Source organism: Heliconius melpomene, chromosome 20, assembly GCF_056956725.1.
Source record: "Heliconius melpomene rosina isolate 202511_hmr_F chromosome 20, ASM5695672v1, whole genome shotgun sequence".
In the NCBI taxonomy this organism is placed as follows: Eukaryota; Metazoa; Arthropoda; class Insecta; order Lepidoptera; family Nymphalidae; genus Heliconius; species Heliconius melpomene.
In genome coordinates this window covers 14,752,531-14,776,241 of record NC_140408.1, presented here as the reverse complement: position 1 = coordinate 14,776,241, position 23,711 = coordinate 14,752,531, and the positions used below count along the sequence as shown (strand labels likewise).

The following is a 23,711-nucleotide window of genomic DNA, read 5'->3' as shown; positions in this document are numbered from 1 at the left end:
CACCAATACAAAACAAAAGCGTGCGAATGAAACAGCACGATTCACGTAAAGCTTGTGAATCGAGTTTTTTTTTTATGGTCGGCGACGTTCAACTTGAACCTTACGGAATGATAAGCAATCACTGATAGCATTATCTCGCGCTATCACTCCTACGTTACACCAGTCTCAAAATGAAAACGATAACAAACGCATCACAATTAAACATTCTTAACGAAATCAATTTTCGCACTGCATTGGATTTTGTTAATGAAAAGTAGCAGGATTGAGTTGTACGTCCTAGCCGAATGACGTCAGCAGCAGCGCCGCGGCGGCCGAATTACGAACTAGTATCAGTTAGTTAAAATCCGTCGGGGAGCGCGGATCGCGGCCGTGTCGCCATGGCCACTATAAAACCGATGAAGAAACACTTCCCCATCGACCAGCTCGTGTGTGTCGGTAACTACGAGCTGGAGAAGACCATAGGCACTGGCAACTTTGCGGTCGTCAAACTAGCCACCCACAATATCACTAAGACTAAGGTTGGTATCATGTATTTATGTGTTTCACCAAACCCTGTGCTATACCAGTTAACACCGGATTCAGTGTGCAGTGTGTGTGATGTGTTTAAATCAAACGTTGAGTTAGGCATTAAAAACTAGTTCTTTAGTCCAAACTGATGGTAGGAACGTGTTTTTATAAAAAAATAACGCAACCCGACCATTTGTGTGGTGCATTGTTTACTATACGCGACTAACATGTCACATGCACTCCGCAATTTGATCGGTTTATATCATAACTTTAAAAATTTCTTTTGAAGTTGAAAACTTTTTATTCTTAATTATTTATTTATATTTACATTTTTACAACGAAAAAATGTGGAAAGGATCTAGGACCTTAAATGTATGACCTTCAATTTTGTTTTTGCGACAATTATAGTCAATTGCTAAGTTCATCGCTTGTCCTCTAGTCAATTATGGTGTCGTCTTGTTATTACACTGACGATACACAATAAGTAATTTAAACACACAACTAGACGTGAGAATTAATATTTATTTCTTATAAGAATCTCGTTATATTGTAGTTTTCACCAACTCTCACAAAGAAAGTTCTGTACTGTGTACATACTAGCTGTAAACATGTTAATTTACTTTGATATGTTTTGTTTTTATAAGATTAGGCATTTAAAACATATTTTGATGATCGTCAACTAATCGATGGATACATTCAATTACATATTATAACCTACAAAAATATAAAATATCTCAGTAGTTTTCCTAAAGTTTGTTTTTCTAAATAAATCTTATATAACCTCAAATTATCACTATTTAACATTATGTATAGAAAAATAAACAAAAACATTTGATTGATGTATTTTTTTTAGTTGATAATAAATAATAATGGTTAAAACATATATTTTTTATATATTTTTGCTATTTAAAATTTAGCTCTTTAAAAATATGTTTATTTTTCTACTATAGAAAAAAAACTAAACTTATTAGAAGATTGAAAAATGGATTAAGAAGTTATTTAACTTTCATTTTTATAAAGTTCTATATAATTTATGTTTCATTCATAGGTAATATCAATAAATATACTTAGTTAAAATAATATTGACAAAGTAAATTTAAATACAATTTTATTGACGTAAAATATAATCTTTTGAAGTAATTAATTTATAGAATATTAATACATAACTAAGTATAAGTTTTAATTAACTACACTATTACATTTATATTACTATATTTTAGCATTTACTGTCCCCCATACACAATATTCTTGATTTCATACTGTGGTATCATTAAAAATCACTTACACTAATAACTTTTATATATAATAAAATATAAATGTATGAAAGGTAAATAAAGACAAAATCTCATACAAAAAGCTGTTTTTCTGGCATAGCATGATAGTCTCTGTAAACAGAATGCTTGTAAGATTGATTCCCACTCAAGTGAATGAATTCAAAGAGAAATTACAGTTTTAAATTTCCTAATTTGATGCACAATGTGTAAATTTAAGTAGAAAGTATAGAATGGAGTGTCTTACCACTACTTTCTCTCTCTTAAAGGATATTTAGAGTAATCTGTTTTTTTATTAAAAATAACACCACATTCACTCCTACATGTGTATATAGCAGTGGTATGTATAGGATACAGTACAAAAGTCAATAGAAAAAACCATATTTTTAAACATATTTTATTCTTTTAATAACAGTCTATACAAGATATAAGTTATAACATCTGTAGATTATATTGAAAAAATATTATAGACGCAACACAAGCAAGTACAATGATTGGAAAAACATGTAATAAATATTTACTTTATATTATTTATCTTTATATATTTGTATACAGAGCATATTAGAAGAAAATTTGAAATTCAAATATATTCATCCAATCAATCATTGATATAACTTAAGGTTTTAGATCAAGAATTTTTTTTATTAAATAAACTTAAAAATTGTTAATTATGCATATTTTAAATTTAAGGAATAAATAAATAGTTATATTAAAAATTAAAAGATTGGCATACTATAATAAGCTCCTTGTTTTATATTATACATAATTTGACAAAATATTTTTAGGTGTCCTATTCTGCATAATAAAAAAGTTACTATGCAGAATAGGACCCCTGGAGTCCCCTAGGAGTCGTGGCACAGGGCCACAAGAGTAAACGCTTTTATTCCCACATGAAGAAAAGAAATATTTAATATTTAAATCTACTCGCTCTGGCAACGAGGCAAAGCGAGACGTTGAGTTTCTTCACTCAACATGCAATGCCTCGTGAAATTGGCGAAAAGTGGGGAACAGAAATGTCTTAATGGAAAGGGAGTGTTCATGTTCATGTTTCCTATTCCCTGTTTTTATACTTCAGATAAAAAAATATATAAAATTAGGCAGTAGATCAATATTTTTTATTATCTATATTTTTTTTATTTCTATCTATCAGCCTTTATTAAGGTCCACTGCTGGACATAGGCCTCCCCCAATGCTCGCCACTCCGTCCGCTCCTGCGCCCTTTGAATCCAGCGGTTTTTTTATTTACTTATTAAAATATACTATAACATGAATATTTAAAATGATCTTTACTGCAATGATTAAAAAGTATGTATAGATAGGAATAGTAAATAAACACAATTATAAATATTATAAAATACATTTTCATTGTAAGTAAATAATTTCTATAAATTATTTACGGGAAAAAATTAACGTAAAAAAAAGTAAAAATGCTGTCTGTTAATTTTTTTTTATAATATTCTTCTTATTATACCTTGCCGAATACTTCCTAAAATGCATCGACAGTTTATTAATGGGAACGGGTTGTCTAACCTGCAATGTACGGGAAACAGCGTAAAGCTAAAAAAAAAATTTCAACAGACGATAATAGCTAAAACAAACAAAAATATCTTTGTACACAACCAAATCCAAACAACTTTTTGTGAAAATATGACTTATTTTAAAATTTTTGAGATAAATTTATATTATATTTCAGTTTAACCGCTTCGCTTTATTTTTTAACTTCTGTAAAAGGAGGAAGTTATCAATTTAACTGCATTTTTTTGTTACCTCAGAACTTTTGGCTGGATAAACCAATTTTGATGATTCTTTTTTTATGTAAAAGCTAGTGCTTACCGTGTGGTCCAAAATCACATAAGTTTTAAATTTGCATTAAGTATGTGCGCGACAAATAGACTAATAATTCAATATCACGCCAACCGCTTTCAATGATTTTCTTTTTTATTGGCAAGGATAGTTTCAAGGGTAGTTTGACGGAAAATTTGACTAAGTTCTGAAGAAGTCGGTTTGTTTTGTTAAAAATCATAATTATTAGTTAATTGTCCCGAATTTTGTGTGATGTAATCAAATACCTTCTTTTTATCTCAGCATTTATATTTCTTTCCAGAACACACTAATGTTAAAATTTTACAATGTAACTCTTAAATGCAATATGTTTTTCTAGAGGACCTCTCTTGTTCTCCGCTCCAGGTCTACGAAAGACTCGCACTATAGTCTCGGTTCGTTCTCGGTCCGATCTCATATTCTTGTATGAGAAATATTGGCTTATGGGTGATTGTACAAGAACTTGACCTCATGAGATCATTACACTTGTTATATGTAGGTTGACTTTACACCACCTAAATGACTATTTTTTTTATAGCTTCACGCTGTAACCCGCATATAGCACACACTCGGGTCCCGGTTAGAGGAAAACAACGCCACGCTTTGTCTTCAAGCTTGTTACCAGAGCGAGGCAACGAAAATAATTCATTTCCTCCATTTCAATCGACCCTACGTGTGGACTCGATTGAAAAAGAAAGAAAACTAAACTGTTGTATTCTGCTTCCAATAGTCGAATGACACTTTTTATTTTTTAATACAAAAGTTAAAAATAAATAAAATTGCTAGGTAATTGACGAATAGAGACCCCCATGTACCGTTTCGAGCTGAAAAAGAATGGTCACGTTAGTCATACACCACTCTTGGCTGTATCCGCGGGCGAAGCCGTAGGAAAAAGGTTGTATGTCCATATATATATAAATATACATAAAATATTACGAGTAAAAATATATTAATCAATAAATTACTTAATACCTAAAGAAGTTTATTATGTTATTAAATAATAACGAACATATTTGTGGTTGTGTGTTTTTATACAATATGTATAATATCCTCAATTTACTGTATTGAAATTATATACGTACACAGGTATACAATATTGGGTCTGTAGCAGCGCAGTCGAGAGGTGTGTGCGAGTGAGTTCGCGATGGTCGTCAGTTCGAGTAATTATCATTTTAAAAATGTTTTTATTATGACGGCACGGAATCTCACGCCCCCTTTATCTAACTATTTCATTGCTAATTTAAAAGATTATTACCTAAACGTTTGTTTTATTGTTATTTCTATTTGTTTAATACAATGCATAATTAACCTATTTACTTTATTTTGTTTATATGTTTTTAGTTATATTTTTTTACTTTGTCTTTCTATTAGTGTGTGATTTTTTCGATTCAGGCTGTATCCTACTTATTTTTGAAATATTATATATCTATACTTCTATACTAATACTTAATATAATAAAGCGGAAGAGTTTGTTTGTTTATTTGTTTGTTTGTTTGTTTGAACGCTAAAATCTCTGGATCTACTGGTCCGATTTATATTGTTTTTGTTTTGTATGAAAGCTGCATTCTTCAGAAGTGCTATAGGCTATATAACATTACATTACACATATAAACTAATATATTTTAAAGTACTTTCTAATTTGACATGCAATTTATTCTGCCATGTTAATAACAACCATCGCGTCGCTACGCGACCGTTACCGCGACATTTTGATATTCATCCTTATGAAAATAAATATAATAGTCACTTTTAGGTATAGCGCGCACTAGTGACTTTTGTCACGGTGACAATAAATTTTTTGTCACTGACATGTCACCATACTTTTCGCGACTGCGCGCACTTGCGATGACAGTGACGAAATTTTTTACATTTGATAAAATGGATCTCGAAGAGATGGTTGTCTGTGCACTTATATTAAGAAATAGAAAAAAAAGCAAACGTAGAAAATATTGGTTTTCAAATTACTATTTGAATAATCCTTTAGGGATTTGTCATAGAGCAATGGCCTCAACTCAATTTCGTCAATCAGTATTGTCGTTGTCTATTTTATCTTCATGAAAACACACGTTTTGCCTTGGTGATGAACTTGACGCCATTCTTGAAATAAAAATTCGGTGCTGCAATGCAACATGCTGCTGTTTCATGTTTATGCGGAAGACGACTGGTATGGAAACCGCAAGGGGGAGGGGGAACGAAGTGACATTTAGCTGCTATTGTAGTGTAATGTACACGGTGACAGTGACGCAACAATCACGGTGACAAAAATCACTAGTGCGCGCTATACCTTAGCATTTTATCTAGATGAATTAAAATTATAGTTTGCTGTATAACATTCTAATAAATAATTAAGGAGATGTCACTGATTGGAAATGACCTAGCCTACGAGTGGTATAGTATGAGTATGATCGACGCGAACGGGCAGATGGCGTTGACGGTTTTATAAATTTTCATACATTTTCGAAGTATTGTTAATTTTTATGTAATTATTTGCTGTTTATAATTAATTTAAACTGCACTTTGGTTCTCTTCTTATTTTATTTGATCGCTCGCTAAAATTATCCTATTTAATAGAGAGAAATGTTTAGTTATTTCATAGAGTCGATATATATGTACGCACGCACGGAAAACTTTATGTACTTTTTCTATTATTAAGAACACCTATCCTTTAGTTACTTTTCCTCCTTCCTCCTTTTGTTGGTTTATTTCAATAACTCAGATATTTTTTTCTAATAATATGTCTCTACTTATTATTCTTTTGGATTATTTAATCTTATATTTTCTTACTAATTCTATTGAAAATTGAAAATAATTTCATGAATATATTTAATAAATATTCTTATAGTTGAAGCAGGCGTAGCCGCGTCCGGGTCCGCTAGTCTATACTAATATAATAAAGCGGAAGAGTTTGTTTGTTTGTTTGTTTGTTTGTTTGTTTGTTTGTTTGAACGCTAAGATCTCTGGATCTACTGGTCCGATTTTCATTGTTTTTGTTTTGTATGAAAGCTGCATTCTTCAGAAGTGCTATAGGCTATATAACATTACATTACACATATATACTAATATATTTTAAAGTATATTCTAATTTGACATGCAATTTATTCTGCCATGTTAATAACAACCGTCGTTGCTACGCGACCACTACCGCGACGTTTTGATATTCATCCTTATGAAAATAAATATAACAGTCACTTTTAGCATTTTATCTAGATTGAAATTATAGTTTACTGTATAGCATTCTAATAAATAGTTAAGGAGATGTCACTGATTCCAAATGACCTAGCTTACGGGCGCCATAGTATGACCGACGCGAACGGGCAGATGACATTGACGGACATTTATAAATTTTCATACATTTTCGAACTATTGTAAATGTTTATGTAATTATTTGCTGTTTATAATTAATTTAAGCTACACTTTGGTTCTCTTCTTATTTTATTTGATATTGCCCGCTAAAATCATCCTACTTAATAGAGAGAAATGTTTAATTATTTCGTTGAGTCGATATCTATGTACGCACGCACGGAAAACTTTAGGTACTTTTTCTAATATTAAGAATACCTATCCTTTAGTCACTTTTAATCCTTTTGTTGGTTCATTTCAATAACTCAGATAATTTTTTCTAATAATATGTCTCTACTTATTATTCTTTTTGATTATTAAAGCTTATATTTTCTTACTAATTCTATTGAAAATTGAAAATAATTTCATGAATATATTTAATAAATATTCTTATAGTTGAAGCAGGCGTAGCCGCGTCCGGGTCCACTAGTAATATAATAAAGCGGAAGAGTTTGTTTGTTTGTTTGTTTATTTGTTTGAACGCTAAGATCTCTGAATCTACTGGTCCGATTTACTTTGTTTTTGTTTTGTATGAAAGCTGCATTCTTCAGAAGTGCTATAGGCTATATAATATTACGTTACACATATATACTAATAAATTAAAATACTTTCTAATTTGACATGCAATTTATTCTGCCATGTTAATAACAACCGTCGTCGCTACGCGACCGCGTTCGTTACCGCGTCATTTTGATATTCATCCTTATGAAAAATACTAGTGGACCCGGACGCGGCTACGCCTGCTTCAACTATAAGAATATTTATTAAATATATTCATCAAATTATTTTCAATTCTCAATAGAATTAGTAAGAAAATATAAGCTCAAATAATCAAAAAGAATAATAAGTAGATACACATTAATAGAAAAAAATATCTGAGTTATTGAAATGAACTAACAAAAGGATTAAAAGTAACTAAAGGATAGGTATTCTTAATATTAGAAAAAGTACCTAAAGTTTTCCGTACGTGCGTACATAGATATCGACTCTACGAAATAACTAAACATTTCTCTCTATTAAGTAGGATAATTTTAGCGGGCAATATCAAATAAAATAAGAAGAGAATCAAAGTGTATTTTAAATTAATTATAAACAACAAATAAAGTTCGAAAATGTATGAAAATTTATAAAACCGTCAACGTCATCTGCCCGTTCGCGTCTGTCATACTATACCACTCGTAGGCTAGGTCATTTGGAATCAGTGACATCTCTTTAATTATTTATTAGTATGTTATACAGTAAACTATAATTTCAATCTAGATAAAATGCTAAAAGTGACTATTATATTTATTTTCATAAGGATGAATATCAAAACGTCGCGGTAGCGGTCGCGTAGCAACGACGGTTGTTATTAACATGGCAGAATAAATTGCATGTCAAATTAGAATGTACTTTAAAATATATTAGTATATATGTGTAATGTAATGTTATATAGCCTATAGCACTTCTGAAGAATGCAGCTTTCATACAAAACAAAAACAATGAAAATCGGACCAGTAGATCCAGAGATCTTAGCGTTCAAACAAACAAACAAACAAACAAACTCTTCCGCTTTATTATATTAGTATAGATAATAGTCACTTTTAGCATTTCATCTAGATTGAAATGATTTCTATAGAAATTATATTCTTATATTTCAAGCATTCGTAGCCGCGTCCGGGTCCGCTAGTATAAAATAATTTAAATATAATGATTCCCCAAATGGGAATGGTACCTCACATCCATCATTAGAAAGGTAAAGATTATAAAGTAGTTTTGGATATTGGCCTAAATAAATAGAAACATTTTGCTCGAAGCCCGATTCTCTTCAAACGCAAAACTTCTTGCGTTTGAAGTATATCTGACATGCAAGTTGAAGCTTCCAAGATAAATAACATTATTTATTATTGTTATTTGTTTAAATATTATGTGATTTTATTTAGTTCAAATAAATATTATTTATCGGTCACAGGTTCGGTGCCTGTTTGTGTAATTATTCGTTTTCGTATGTCTTGGCTTTTATTAGCTCGACCTGTATGTATCTATTTGTCAATGTTTTTTTTACCTTTACCCTATATCCCGCATATAGCAGGGTAGGCAGGGGGAACCTGGGAACCTAGTGTTAATATATTCCTTTTCTGTTAAGACATTTCCGTTCGTCACTTTTATCCCAATTCTGGCAAGGCATTGCGTGTTAAATGCGATCAATCGTTAACATTTTTTTATTGACCACGTACAAAAGAAAAATGCTCGCTGTTTGTGTGCCCATGGTGCTACATGCTGTCAGCCTCGAGTGTCAAGTGTCCATACCTCGATTTGCACTTGGCGATTCGAGGTCCACACCTTGCAACACGGTCGCATCCAGCCGCCCCTGTTATAGGCTTGCTTTGCTTGAAGTTAGTTGTCAGTGAAAGACTATTAATAAATCAAAATATGGGAAAAATAGTAAGCTTGCGTCCGTAAACGTGGTTTGTGGGTTCGTATAACATTCGAAACGAAATCTATATATATAAAAGGACTTGTCCTCACTGACTGAGGTAAGACGCACGCACAGCCGTAACCGCTGTGCGTAGAAGCGTTAAATTTGGACAAAAGTTTACTTTCGTAATCTGGGCATCTACTAAGAAGAAAAAATTTTTACCCTAAAGGGGTGAAATAGGGGTTCAAAGTTTGTATGGAAAAAAAATTAAATCTGCACCGATTTTTATAAAATTTGAAATTTTGATGTTTAAAAGTATTTAATTGAACGTTTTCTAGAATTCTTCCCCTAAGGGTGCAAATAAGGGGTTGAAAGTTTGTATAGGTTTTTTTTAAATCGTCACCAATTTTTATAAAATTTGAAATTCAGACTCTTAAACGTATATAATTAAACACATATTTCATGGTTTTCTAGAATTCACCCCCTAAGGGTGCAAATAAGGGGTTGAAAGTTTGTATGGAAAAATCTTTAAATCGCCACCGATTTTAAAAAAAAATTGAAATTTAGACTCTTAAAAATATTTCATTGAACACATGTTTCATGGGTTATTAGAATTCACCCTTAAATACGCAAGCGAAGCTGCACGCGTCCGCTAGTATTTAATATTTTCATTTCTTTGCTCTGGTATCGAGGCAAAGCGCAGCGTTAAGTTCCGCCATTCAACAATCAATGCCTCTAGAGCACCAAAGCAAAGAAAGTGGAATATAAATTTAAATAAATACTTATAAGTATATCATCTCCTCGAGTGGGGACCGAACCCACAATCACTCGATTTTCCTCAACAAACAATTATAGGTACCTACTATAAGTAATTTTCGGGACAATAAAGTTTTTTTTGTAGAAATGAAACCCTTTAAACTTGAAACTATTCTCTGTTGAACTAATAAAGAAACCTTTGAAAGTAAATGGTACAAGTTAGGTATTTAGATATTAGGGCTTAGCTATTTATTATTTTGATAGGCCAAGCGTGTCGCAGGCGCACAAGCGTGCGACAAGGTTTAATATCCACTCGAGTTAATGAAATGTTGTAAAGAGACAAAGCGCGTCGTTAAGTTCCGCCACTCAACACGCAAAGCCTCCAGAATTCAGCGGAAAGTCTTAATGGGAACGGAGTGTCTTAACACGTGCAGGATACAGCGGGATGGTAAAAAAAGGATCGATGTAAAGGGTACCTGCGAGTTACCTCCCGAACTTAGAATGTGTCGTGTGCCATACTATTTGAGCACATCGACGATGCCGCGGGCTAAAGCTAGTATAACAATGAAATTGTATAACAATTTGGTAATTTGTTTTTTTAATTTACGCTTGTAACGTTTAAATCGTTTACGACGCTTTCGATATTACTAGTTGAGGCGCTGCGTTGAGAAAAAGGCGATGTATAAAAAACATTTTGTTAGTATGGTCCGCAAAAAAATTATTTATTTTTTCCATTTGAGACCGACCGTCTGACTTTAAATGCGTTAAATTAATGTAAATGCTTTCGGGAATTCGATTCTTACTATGGGCAATGAGTTATTTTCATTCCTCGCTCTGGTAACAAGACAAATGTCAAACGTGCCGCCACTTAATACGAAGTTTTGCGGAAAGTGAGGTTGCAAAAGAAACAGTATCCTCGGCGTTAATCGTCAAATGACATCATTGTATAAAAATAAAATTGTCTTCGCTCACATGGTTAAACTGTAACAACCAAGCGTCGTGTATGACACATGACACATGACACATTCTAAGTTCGTATTTTTATTTTCAATTATATTCGGTTTCCTTGTAAAACTTTTACTTGTTATCTTTTAGTGTCAACCGTACAAGGGTATAAGAACATTTTTTCTCTACAAGGCCACTCTCAAGGAGGGTCGTTGGCAGTACTTCGGTAGTCATGGCCCATGGAACAATTGTATTGGAAATGTTATATATTTATTAAGTAGTTACTTTTAGTGTCTTAACGTTACATTGTATCCCGCAAGTTCCTCGTTCTAGTAACACAAAGCGCAGCGTTGAGTTCCGCTCGGCAATTCTCAATATGCTGAAAATTGGGCGGTGCGTGGGAAGAGTAGCGCCTGGCCGCCCTGCTATATGCGTGAAACATCAGTAGGTATCTAATGTCAGTCCAACAAACCCCTTTTTATTAAAATGTTGTAAATAAACATTTTTCATTCATTAAATTTAAGCAGCGCCGAATGCACTCACTAGTTGAAAACAGAAAAAAGTTTATACGTCAATCCATAGAAAGTAAAAGTAATTCTACTGATTGTACAAAGGCATTAAGGTAGAAAAAAGGCATTCGAACGCAAGGTTAGGTCGTTGCCAGCAAAAAGACAACGTGAAAAATGCTGATACTTTATTTTATAGTGATTTCTATATAGTTTTCTACAGCTTCACGCGTTTTCCTGTATAACACGGTAGGCAGACGCATGGAAGGTTTCGGTTGGTTTGCTCCCATCACAGAATTTTTACTAAGAAAAAATATTGCCTGAAAAATTGAAAATAACCTTAACACAAAGAGATTAAACTTAAGAATTTTTATAACTTTTAACTTGCCAAACATTCTTAAAACAATATTTATACGTGTATATAATATATTAATGAACTAACTATTACTATTTACAACACTAATTGCAACAATGTGAAATAATTAAGTAATTTAATTAGAATTGCCTTTCAGCTTTCCCATGCTACGCCAGAAACCCCAAATAGATTATTACACTGAAATATTATTAAATTCCAACAACATCATATTGGTTCAAAATTATTAATAGTAAATGTTATTTTTATTTTTTTATATAGGTATAAGCGCGTGACTGTCAACGCGGCAGGTTGTGGGTTCGATTCCCTCTCAAAGAAAACAAATATTTGATATTTTAATTTTCCCGCTCTGGTAACGAAACGCAGCTTTGAGTTCTGCTGCTCAACGTGCAATGTCTTCCGAATTCGGCGTATAGTTAAAAACGGAAGTGTCTTAGGGAAGGGAGGTTCTTGACACTAGATCCCTAGGTTCCCTCTGTCTACCCTATGTGCGGGATACAGAGTGCAGCTAAAAAAATTAAAAACTTAGACCTTAGTCTTTTTATGTCATAATACCTAACCACAGATAGATAATACAACTATTATTTTTGTTGTAAAGGAAAACCACATTTACAACACTAATTGCAACACTGTGAAATATTTAAGTCATTTAATTAGAATTGTCCGTTTTGTTTTTTTTATCTTCACGCAGAGCAGGGTACAGAAGAGCCTAGGCTCTTAATTATTTATAAACCGCTCTCAAGTCTGTCAGTCTTACTTAAAAAAATGGAATCTAATATAATAATAATATAAATATAATATAGGATAGGATATATTTTTTGTCCTTCTGTCTGTCTGCCTGTAATACATTTTTTTATTGTTCTAAAAGATTCTTCGACGTTTTTTTACAAAAAACTAAATTAAGTTAATATTGCAGTAGGATTAGAACTCGCACCTTTAGACTTCAAATGCCTTTACATAACCAAGCTATATTATGTAATAATGATTGCTCTTATCACGTCGTCGCAATTCTATACGTTCGTTACACGTTTTATTCCTTACATCACTGTAGGTGAGTGCACTTCAAATCTTATTTTTTGTGGTTTTGGATTCGATTACCATTTCATCATCGTCAACCTGTCCTCGTCCACTGGTGGCCCCATCAGGCCCCATCTAGCTGGAGGATGTCCCACATTACGCCTGCCGAGGCGTGGTAGTCTCCACTCTAGAACGATTAGCTCGTCACATTTGCCGCAGAACCGACGATCATTGGGGTCAATAGTCATCACGCAATATCCAGAAAGTTGGTCGGTACATGGTGAAGAGAAAAAAATAAACTGAAAGAAATGCACACTACATTTTTCTCTGTACGTAATTTAGAAAAATGATTTTAAAATAAGCTAGTTGAACCTTATGTAGGTACAATAGTGGGCGTTAAGAAAGGCAAGCGTGGGCTCTGCTTAGAGCCTCAATATGTCAATCTATTTATGCGTTACTGCTACGTTATAATGTAAAATGATTTCTTTATACACTTTCCAACGGCACAGCTCCTGCGTCCACGCAGCGGTTGTGAGTTCAATTCCTATTTAGGGGAATTCATTATTTTCATTTCACTGGCACTCACCATGCAATGTCTTAAATTTTTTGCAGAATATTGGTATCTCTACTATACAAATATGCGGGACACAACGTGAATCTAAAAAAATACTTCAAACACTGTATCTCCTGAAAACATTTTAAATAATGGTATACTAATGTCAGAAACTACTGGCTCGAATTGCAAAATCCTAAACTCAGTTCTGTTACGCAGCTGGCAATAATGTTAACTACCAAACCTACACATCGTCCATTACATAAAATGCACTAGCACTGTTCCATAAGGTAGTAAAACTTTCCCAATTCTTTCATTTAACTTAAACAATAATAAAAGTATGAAGACATACACGTGATGTGAACTTTATTGTGTCGAGGTCGCGTCCTTCAGGCTAGCTGGCTCGAATGGGGACACCGTGAGTTTTGATTTGTATGGGATATTCTTGTTTTGTTTTTTTTTTATTTTGTTATAATAGTTGCTTATAATTTTAATTTAGACAGATATAATGTAGAATAGTCATTTATTAAATAAGATTTTTATGCATCGTTAACTAAGTGTTGTATATGAAGTTATACACATTATAAGAGGCACACGAATAACGTCATGTAATATAGCCTATTTTTTACATTAAAAATATTGTTTAATTCAATTCAGTAGTTCTTGAGATTAGCACATTCGAGCAAAGAAACTCTAGTTTTATAATATTAGTTAAAAGCAGATACGTTAAAAACGATATATTTTGCTATATTGTACACTTAGGCTTTGTTTATGATTTTATAGTTACTTAGAATACAGAATGCGAAACATCACGTTCAAAACAAAAGACGGACAGTAAAGAATAACATAAACGACTGTCATATACATTAACTTACATACAAGTCAAATATGTTTCTTCATCTTTATTATGACAACATTTAGTAATATAATTAGCTTCAGTAGTCGTTTCTTTTTAATATTAATATATTTGATACACAAAGTACCGCATCCAGTTCACTCACTCAAGAGCAATGCAATGTTTTGAAAATTAGGTGGAAAGTAGAGAACGGAGTGTAAGACACCCTAGGTTCACCCTGCTTATGTCGCAAAATAGGAACAGCAACTTATTACGATACAATATCTAAAATGTCGAACCCGCATTTTATTACACTCTTTTTAAGTATCCGTTTTTGCTTTTATTAATAAAAAAATATATACTTTTTGCGATTGCAGAAATTTTCAATTTATTTGTTCAATTTATCATATGAAATAAAATACTGTAATTTTCAAATTTTATCTGATATCACATGTCTTTTTAGTTAAGAGTAAAAATTTGTTTTTGTAAAAATATCACGAGACCGTCGTCGTAGCGCTGTGACAAGTGTTTGACTGTAAACGCGACGGTTGTGGCTTCTCACTCCGAGAATTATTTAATATCTTCATTAATTAGCTTGCTCTATTATAACTATGCCAAAGCACAGTATTTTATTCCGCCACTCTACACGCAGTGCCTCGAAATTTGTCGAAGGGTCTTAACACTCCTGCCACTTGCTATATGCGGAATAAAATGTAAATCCCAAAAAAAGAAAAACAATATATTGTATATACATACGAGGATATATACCTTCTATTCCTTCTATTGAAATATTCGCATTAATACAGACAAAGACACAATAAATTGCTAGTAATATTTATAGTAATAAAACAAGGTTAAAAAAGGTGTTTGTTCCCTGCGCAATATATCCAATCAATATTATAAATTATTATTTTCATATAACTTTTTTTTATCTTTGACGCATCTCCCGCATTTAGCCGGGCAGGCAAGAACATACACTTAGTTACTTTATACACTATTAACATTTAAGATTGTGAGGCCTTCGTGGCGTAGTGGGACAGCGCTTAACTGCAAACGGGGTGGTTACGGATTCATTCGGGTGAATAAACTATTTTTGTTTTCTTTGGAAAACAGAGTGCTTGTAACTTAATAAATACGTATAATAGAACGTTATACACTACCATTTTGTTAAAAATACTCATACAAGCACAGTATCCGACTGTAAACGCGTCGTTATAGGTTCGATTCCCACTCGGGGAATGAACAATTTTTATTTACTCTGGTGAGACGCAATTTTGTCAAAACGTAATGTCTTAAACATTAGACGGGAAATGGAAACGCAGTGTCTTAACATTTGGCGTCTCGAGGCAGAGAGAGTAGTATAAATAACAATTTTTATAGGTTTGGTTGGCAGAGGTAACTCCAGAAGCGAATGTTAAGACACTCCGTTACCCATTAAGGCACTTTCGTTAGCCACCTTTTCCCGAATTCGCGTGACATTACATGTATGAGTGGCGGAACTCAACGCTGTGCTTTGCCGGAAGAAATGAAAATATAAAATATTTCATTCCCCTAAGAGGGAATAGAACCCACAATCTTCGAGTTTACAATCGCACGCTTGTGCACCTGAGCCACGACAGCCTCCATAAAAAATATTTTTGTTAATTGTCCCAATTTTGTTCTATTCAATCATGGCCATTAGAAAAACGAGTGTACTGGCCTTTGGTGGAAATCGTAGCAAAGTCTCAAGGATATCTTAAACTTCAAAGTATATTTAAGATTTACAAGCTTTTGTCTGTTGAAATTATTTTCTTTTCCTTGCTCAGGTTGACAATTCACGGTGTTGAGTTGCGGCACTCAACCTGTAATGTCTCGAAAATAAAACGGAAAGTGGCAAACAACGTATCTTAACATTAGATTTCTGCCAACTCTATTATGCGGGAAAAGAGTGAAGAGGTGAACAGATTTTATAATGAACAGGCTGTTTTTTTATAAAAAAAATTATGCTCTGTACATTTGCTTTAGCTGAGAAAGAACACGTGACCTCAAATTCAATTTATCATGTCTTAACATAACATATACATGTTTGTACTTATTAGTATATGAATTTTTTTCAGATATTAACTTAAGAAATGATAATAAAATTCTTTAGGCGGAATACGTAATGTCTACTTTTGCCCGTCCTGTTATATGCGGGATAAACCGTGAAAAAGGAGCGAGACGACCTCAGTGTTCTGATAAATTCTATTTATTTAAAGTTTGTTTGACCACATAATAGGAATATGAAAATGAGTCATACCGTTTTATCAGCTGTACGGGATAAAATGAAATAAAATAAGGGATTTCCCCCTGTTAATACCGGGAAAAACTATGTAACTTGTAAAGATATAGGCTACATGAGGTCCTAAATTCAAATCCCTAATAGGGTAAAAAATCTTTACTTACTCTCTCTAGATAGAGTGTAAAATTTCAATTATCTATAATTTTTTAATTTATTTTTCAGGTAGCAATAAAAATAATAGACAAGTCTCGACTAGATGAGGACAACTTAAAGAAGACATTTCGTGAAATAGCCATTATGAAGAGGTTACGGCATCCGCACATAGTTACACTTTATCAGGTAGGTGCTTAATAATTATATGTAAGCTAACTTATTAAGAAAAAATCCTAAGTGTGGAAAAACACCTTAAAAATGTTAAAAAATATATATAAACTTGTTTTAAATATATGTTCCTAATGTCTGAGTGGCTATTGAGTCTGTTGAATGATAGTCGTAAATTCGATTTCCATGCAAGAAATGTTATTGTTTAATATCTGTATGTAAAGGGGGTTTTTTCCCGCTTTGATAAGACAAAATGCGGCGTTGAGTTCTGCCTTTCAACACTAAATTTGGGGAGTGTGGAAAACATGATGAACGAAGAGTCATGGACGGCCTGAAGTTACCTGCAAATGAGTGCACAGATTTGATTTCAGAATTTTACTTCCTTCAGAATAAATAAATAAATCGTGGAACGGAAGTTAGTTAGGAAATTATTGATACTAGTAAATCAGGCAAGACAGTATTACAATATATTCTAGTTATTGTTTTACTTTTTTCTATTATAAAAAAGACGTTCAAAACCAACTACGTTCAAATTTTTACAAGTTTACTAAAAAACTATTTTTCTATCTATGTGTGCTGCTGAAAAAAGCTGCACGCTCTTTCCCGCATAGCACGGTAGGCAAAGAACCTAGTGTTAAGATGCTCTGTTTTTCTTGCATTGTACTGATTATATTTTCCTAACCGGATTTTCAGGTGATGGAAAGCAGCCATACTTTGTACTTAGTCACAGAATACGCTCCCAATGGTGAAATATTTGGTGAGTCAGCTTAAATATAGAAAAAAGAATACTTAAAAATGAATAAAAAAAATAAAAAACACAAGAGAGTTGAGAATAAACTATAGATACGTAACTTAGGTCTGTATTTCTAATATGCTCTCAACTCTGATATCGATCTTGAGATGCCGTTTTCATTCATAAATTATTTAAAATTTTTTAGCAGGGCCTCTCAAGATCGATCTCAGAGTTGATAACGGCTTATAAATACGAGTCTTAGATACGTATTTATTAAGTAAGTTGTCTGTGATGGTTGTAGGTTCGATAAATACTTTTTAAATAAAATCTCCTCGAGTGGGTATCGAACCCTCAACCAGTCGGTTTACAGTTACACTTTGTGCCTCTGCGCTGCTACGACTGACCTCACTTTAGATGTGTCATAATATTTAAATTATTTTCAATCTTCCACATGGCAAGATAAAACGCGGCGTTAGGTTCCGTTTTAGAATTGGGTTAGTTTTTTTTCTGTCTATCCTGCTATATTCGGGATACAGCGTGTAGCTAAAAATAAATATGTCATATATATGTTTAATTCCCATAAGATACATTGTTATATTGTAGTAGTTGTTGACCTTGGTTGGTATGTCGGCGATATGTTACAAACTAATTTTTCGTATAATTTCTTTTATTTATCAAATCTTAGAATATTTTGTAATTGTATTATATTTTAGAGGAGATAAAAGGAAAAGAATTGTAGATACTTTATTTTGGTAGCAAAATATATTTAACAATATGATAGAGAAAGCTTTATTTTCATGTCTTCGCTGTGGTAATAAGACAAAACGCGACATTGAGTTACGCCACCCACCACTCTAAAATTTGTGCGCGGGTAACGGAGTGTCTTAACACTAAGTCCGTCTACCTTGCCTGCTATATGTATATATATACAGCGTGAAGCTATTTTCTTTTTTCTCCTTACAGATCATCTAGTCTCAAAAGGTCGGATGCCCGAATCGGAAGCTGCGCGGGCGTTCGCTCAAATGGTCGCCGCTGTGGGCTACTGTCACGCGAACGGCGTCGTTCACAGAGACTTGAAAGCGGAAAACTTACTGTTAGATAAGGATATGAATATTAAGGTAATATATGACTGATAAAACTGACAGTACTGACAGTATACTTGTTATAGAATTGGAATAGAAAGTACATTGGGTGCTTAAGTCTAAAGTTATTTTTAATTAAGAAGTTGAAGAAAAATATATAAGTCACAGTTTTTTTGGGTGACAAAGTCCATTGTCGTAATTTTTCTTATCAATCTTAATGTTCAACTAAATGCGAATCGAATCTACAATCTTCATAGTCAAATACTGAACAAATCGACTACAATTGTAAAATAATAATTGTAATGCTAAAAGTACTACAGAAAAGTATTTTAATTTGTGAATACCACATATGTGGAAATGGAAATAGGTATATTTACGAGTATACGCAATGGTACGCTGTATTAACAACTTGCAAAACCAAATTTGTGATTATTGTCACTAAAAAGCCAGTTGTGGCGCAGGAGCATAAGCGGGCGCATGTAAACGTGACAGGTTGTGGGTTTGAGTCCCACTCGAGGAAATTAATTATTTAATATTTTCATTTCTGGTGTCAAGGCAAAGTACGTCTCTAGAATTCGGTGGAAATTGGGGAGCGGAGTGTCTTAACACTAGGCAACCTTGCCTACCATGCCACACGCAGCATTCCGAGTGAAGCTGAAAAAAAAAGAATTTCCTTTTATTCATACACTAACAATAAGACAAAGTTCCTAAGATAAACGTGTAAAACCAACAAGTCCCTTCAGCTTTATAATATTAACATAACATTAATAATATAATATTTTCTTATAACAACTCCTCAGCTAGCAGACTTCGGCTTCAGCAACGAGTACACGGCGGGCGCGGCGCTGTCCACTTGGTGCGGCAGCCCGCCCTACGCCGCGCCCGAGCTCTTCGAGGGGCGCCGCTACGACGGACCCAAGGCCGACATTTGGGTAGGTAGGGGGAATATGGGAACATAATTCTACTTTCCGTTCCCTACTCCGCCAAATTCTGAAGGTATTGCATGGTGAGTGGCGGAACTCAACGCCGCGTTTTTGCGCGGGGAAATATAAGTACTAAACATTACATTTCCTGAATGGGAATCTAACCCACAACTGTCGCATTTACAGTCACTGCTCCACGATGGCCATCCCATGAACATACAAACTGTACATAGTACATAATATACTATACTGATATAAAAACATTTTTACGCATCGCAATAGCAGGGTAGACAGAGGGCATCTATCGTTAAGACGCTCCGTTTTCCACGCACCGTAACTTTTTCAAAATATAGCGTGTTGACTGGCGGAACTCAGCGCCGCGCTCTGTCTTTTTACAAAAGCGAGAAAATGAATATAAATGATTCCCCTAATTGGGGATCAAATTCCCCTACTTATTATCCTATACATTTAGGAGCTTTCCCGAGTGGGTATCGAACCCACAACCATCGCGTTTATAGTCAAAGATATTTTTACTAACACACGATGGTCTTTTTTACTATTTAATCTTAATATTAATTTCTTTAATTTTTCAGTCTCTAGGAGTAGTTTTGTACGTGTTAGTATGTGGGGCTTTACCGTTCGATGGCGGGACCCTTAGTGAATTACGCAGCGTAGTGCTCAGTGGGAAGTTTAGGATACCGTACTTCATGTCGCAAGGTTAGTAGATTTGATTCAATTTTTATATTTCTGTATTTGAATTTGTAATAATAAAGTATTAGTTATTTTGGTATTCAAGGACTCATTTTAATTGGTCGTTCATTACAGCACGCATGTGGGTACTGGGTCCCCAACCGAAGAATTTTATTGGTTGGGAATCTCGGCTACAGGGGAGTTGGCTATTTGAATAAAGCATGAGGGTTATGCTTTATTCAAATAACCAACTTTCATAACTTTATAGCCTGTATTGGGGTCTCCCCGAATGCTGTATAAAAACTGAGTTAAGGACCAGTGAAAATGAACGTTTATGAATTTTGCTTAATCCTTCACATTTTAGATTTTTAAATATAAGAAATGTCTTAGTGAAAACGAAGTGTCTTAACACTAGGTTGCCTCTGCCTGCCTTACCATGTCCGGCATACAGCGTGAAGCTAAAAATAAAATTAAAAAAAAAAAAATGTACGAGAGGGGAGGTTCGTGGCATGAGTGCAGAGCATCCATTGTAACTCTGCTCTTGTGAACTAGTGCCTTGTCTTGCAAGAGCAACACACTCTTAGCCAACTTTCCTCGACATTTTTCTTTGATGGCCTCCTTTAATTTGTTTAGTATTGATCTATATTCTCGGGTATGTTTCTTCCCTTTTCTTTGTAATCAATCAGTATTATCCCCTCACAATCCCAAAAAACAGTAGCCAGCTTTCCAGCCGATTGGAACTCCTTGAATTTCTTTGGGAGTGGTGTGCACTTTTTATGCATGGACTCCTGTTTTGACTCAGGCTCAAAGTGATGGGCCTATGTTTCATCTCCAGTAACAATCACTTCCAAAATCTGTGCTGGTTCATCTCCACATAAGCGCAACAGGGCTGAAACTCTATTTATATACTAATGATGAGTCCCCAAGTAGTATGACAGTAAGCGAGCGCCCCTATCCCCACTCTATCCCCTCCATTCCACGAACTTTTTGACCTACCCTCCTAAGTTAAGTATTATTAAATATTAATTTATGTTTGTTAAATTGCGAAACCTAACGTTGCATTTTGTTTGCAAAAATATTGTAAACAAAAATATTACCAATTTTGAGATATCCTTGAATAGTAGTTTTAGCATTTAACAAAAACATTTATTAGTTAATTCAACTGACATTATAACCATATTTTCTTTTAATTTTTTAATAAATGAATTTGAATTTGTATCTCCAAGTATTTTATTAACAGAATGTGAACAACTAATTAGACATATGCTAGTAGTGGAGCCTGAGAGAAGATTGTCTTTGCGAGGAGTAGCGAGGCATAGGTGGCTTCAGGCGCATCAACCGGGGCCTGGGCCGGGGCATTATGGTACTATATCATGTATATATAAAAAACATTAACAAAAAAAACGGCACATGTCTATAAAAACGTCAAAAAATACATTTATTGTAAGGGAGCCACTTAAATATCAGGGTGTTAGTAATAGGGTCCCATTTTACCCTTTGGATACGGAACTCCAGAAAGGTGTAGTTCCGCTGTTGTGTCGTGGCCATCCTGTAGTTAGGCTTTCTGAACTTTTGCGCATAGTACATTCGTGTAAAAATTAATGAATAATAAAGTGTCTCAATTATACTTCAAAATATATATTATCAAAATATTTGTAAAATGATTTTTTTTGTCTGTTTCATATAGACGCATCAACGGGTGCATGCGCATGTCACGCGACGGAGCATGCGCACGCGCACGCGCCGGAGGCGCACGGCGCCGTTCTCGCGCGCATGTTGACGCTGCCGGGGCTCACCGCCGACGTCATACAGCAGGTTTGTACATGTATCCCGGACATGGCAGGGTAGGCAGAGGGACCCTAGTGTAAAGACACACTGTTCCTCACTTTGCGCCAATTAAAATGGCGGAACTCAACGCCGCGCTATGCCTAGTTACCAGTGCGAAAAAATTAAAATATTGAACATTAATTCATTCCCCGAAAAGAAATCGAACCCACAAACGTCAAGTGTGAGTCTTATGCTTGTGCCCATGTCCCACGAAGGCCTTTATGTTATTTTAAAGTCCAGGGACAGACTTAACAAGGCACTAATTTCCTACATTTCCGTTATTGTATTAAATTTATTTATTTTTTTCCAGTCAGTAGAGGAACAACGTTTCGACCACATATCCGCCATATACCACTTATTAATGGATAAGATGAAGAATAAAGACTCAGAAATGGACAATGGTATGTATTCATACTAATTTAGTAGAAAGTACTTATTAAGAAAATGTATAGAAATTTGAAGTTATAGTTAGGACCCTAACTGTAACTGTGCAATATCATTTTAAAAATGTAGAAAGTAAGAAGTAAGAAGTTCTTGCCCGTAATTTTGCTTACGCAAAGCTTCTAGAGTTCGGTGGAAAGTGGGGAACGCAAGTGTCTTAATGGGAACGAAGCGTCTTAACTGTGCCACGACGGCCTCACTATATAATGAAAGGGTAGAAAAGTCGAATCTCTACATGAAAGATATGAAAAAAAATTAGGTCTGTTAACATTATAGAAGCTAAAAAAGCCACTCAACAACAAGAATTCTTGTATTTTTTTAAGTATACGACTAAATGTGAACGTTGTCCGGGCGTTTTTTTATTTTAAAACCAAATTCGCGGCCGAACATCGTTGTGGCCGCGGCGGTTTTCGATCATTGCAACCCACTTGGGATCTGAGTGTGAAGCGAGAAGAGGGTGGAGCTCCCTTATAATTTATATAACTATTTATTAATTCAATTTATGCAATTCTTTATTTTCCATTGCTTTACAGATTCACTAGATTCCACGACGGGAATTCCCCTAGATCTCACTAGTTGTAAGGTAAAAAATATATAATTTCTATTAAAAACTACAAAAGGATTTATACTTTGAACTATATAATTACAGTAGAAGTTCGATTACTTGGCCCAATGATACTCAGATATAGAATCCACATTTATCCGAATCGAGTTTTTATTGTAATTGTAACATAATAGAAGTGTATGTACGCAGTAACTCACACACCCACAACTAGATGGCGCCACTTGTACTCTGAATCGTGCTATGGTTTGGTTCCACAAACAACTGCAACAACGCTCAACTTATGGGGCAATTTAATAAAACGCTATTTGTAAAAAAATTTTTGAAGCTTCTTCATCGGTCGAAGAAGTTAAATTTTAACTGTTAAAATTGAAACTTAGTTTGTAATTTGTAAGATAATCTGCACTCTAGTTGTTGCCAAACTAAAACTGTCGATAGTTTTAATCTAAAAAAACCCATGCGATCGATAGTATCGTAACACCCAGTCAGAAAATATCGATACTATCGATTGGTGTGAACTACCGATCGCATGCTGAGTTGCGATACTATAG

The 23,711-nt window shown here is 34.0% G+C and overlaps 1 protein-coding gene across 3 annotated transcripts in view; it reads left to right on the top strand.

The window, feature by feature from the left end:
• The first annotated feature begins 178 nt into the window (after positions 1-178).
• Positions 179-23,711, top strand: part of LOC146528171 (uncharacterized) — a 40,076-nt gene continuing 16,543 nt past the window's right edge. Inside the window, exons 1-10 of one of the 3 annotated variants that reach the window (XM_085205298.1) lie at positions 179-518; positions 16,804-16,920; positions 17,596-17,659; positions 18,599-18,753; positions 19,518-19,649; positions 20,234-20,357; positions 21,571-21,693; positions 22,018-22,145; positions 22,468-22,558; positions 23,132-23,181. In XM_085205298.1, coding sequence (XP_085061424.1) covers positions 378-518; positions 16,804-16,920; positions 17,596-17,659; positions 18,599-18,753; positions 19,518-19,649; positions 20,234-20,357; positions 21,571-21,693; positions 22,018-22,145; positions 22,468-22,558; positions 23,132-23,181 — 1,125 coding nt within the window. In that variant the 5' untranslated portion in view covers positions 179-377. The remainder of the gene's footprint in view (positions 519-16,803; positions 16,921-17,595; positions 17,660-18,598; positions 18,754-19,517; positions 19,650-20,233; positions 20,358-21,570; positions 21,694-22,017; positions 22,146-22,467; positions 22,559-23,131; positions 23,182-23,711) is intronic. The other 2 variants (XM_085205300.1, XM_085205299.1) reach the window with 2 other exon arrangements.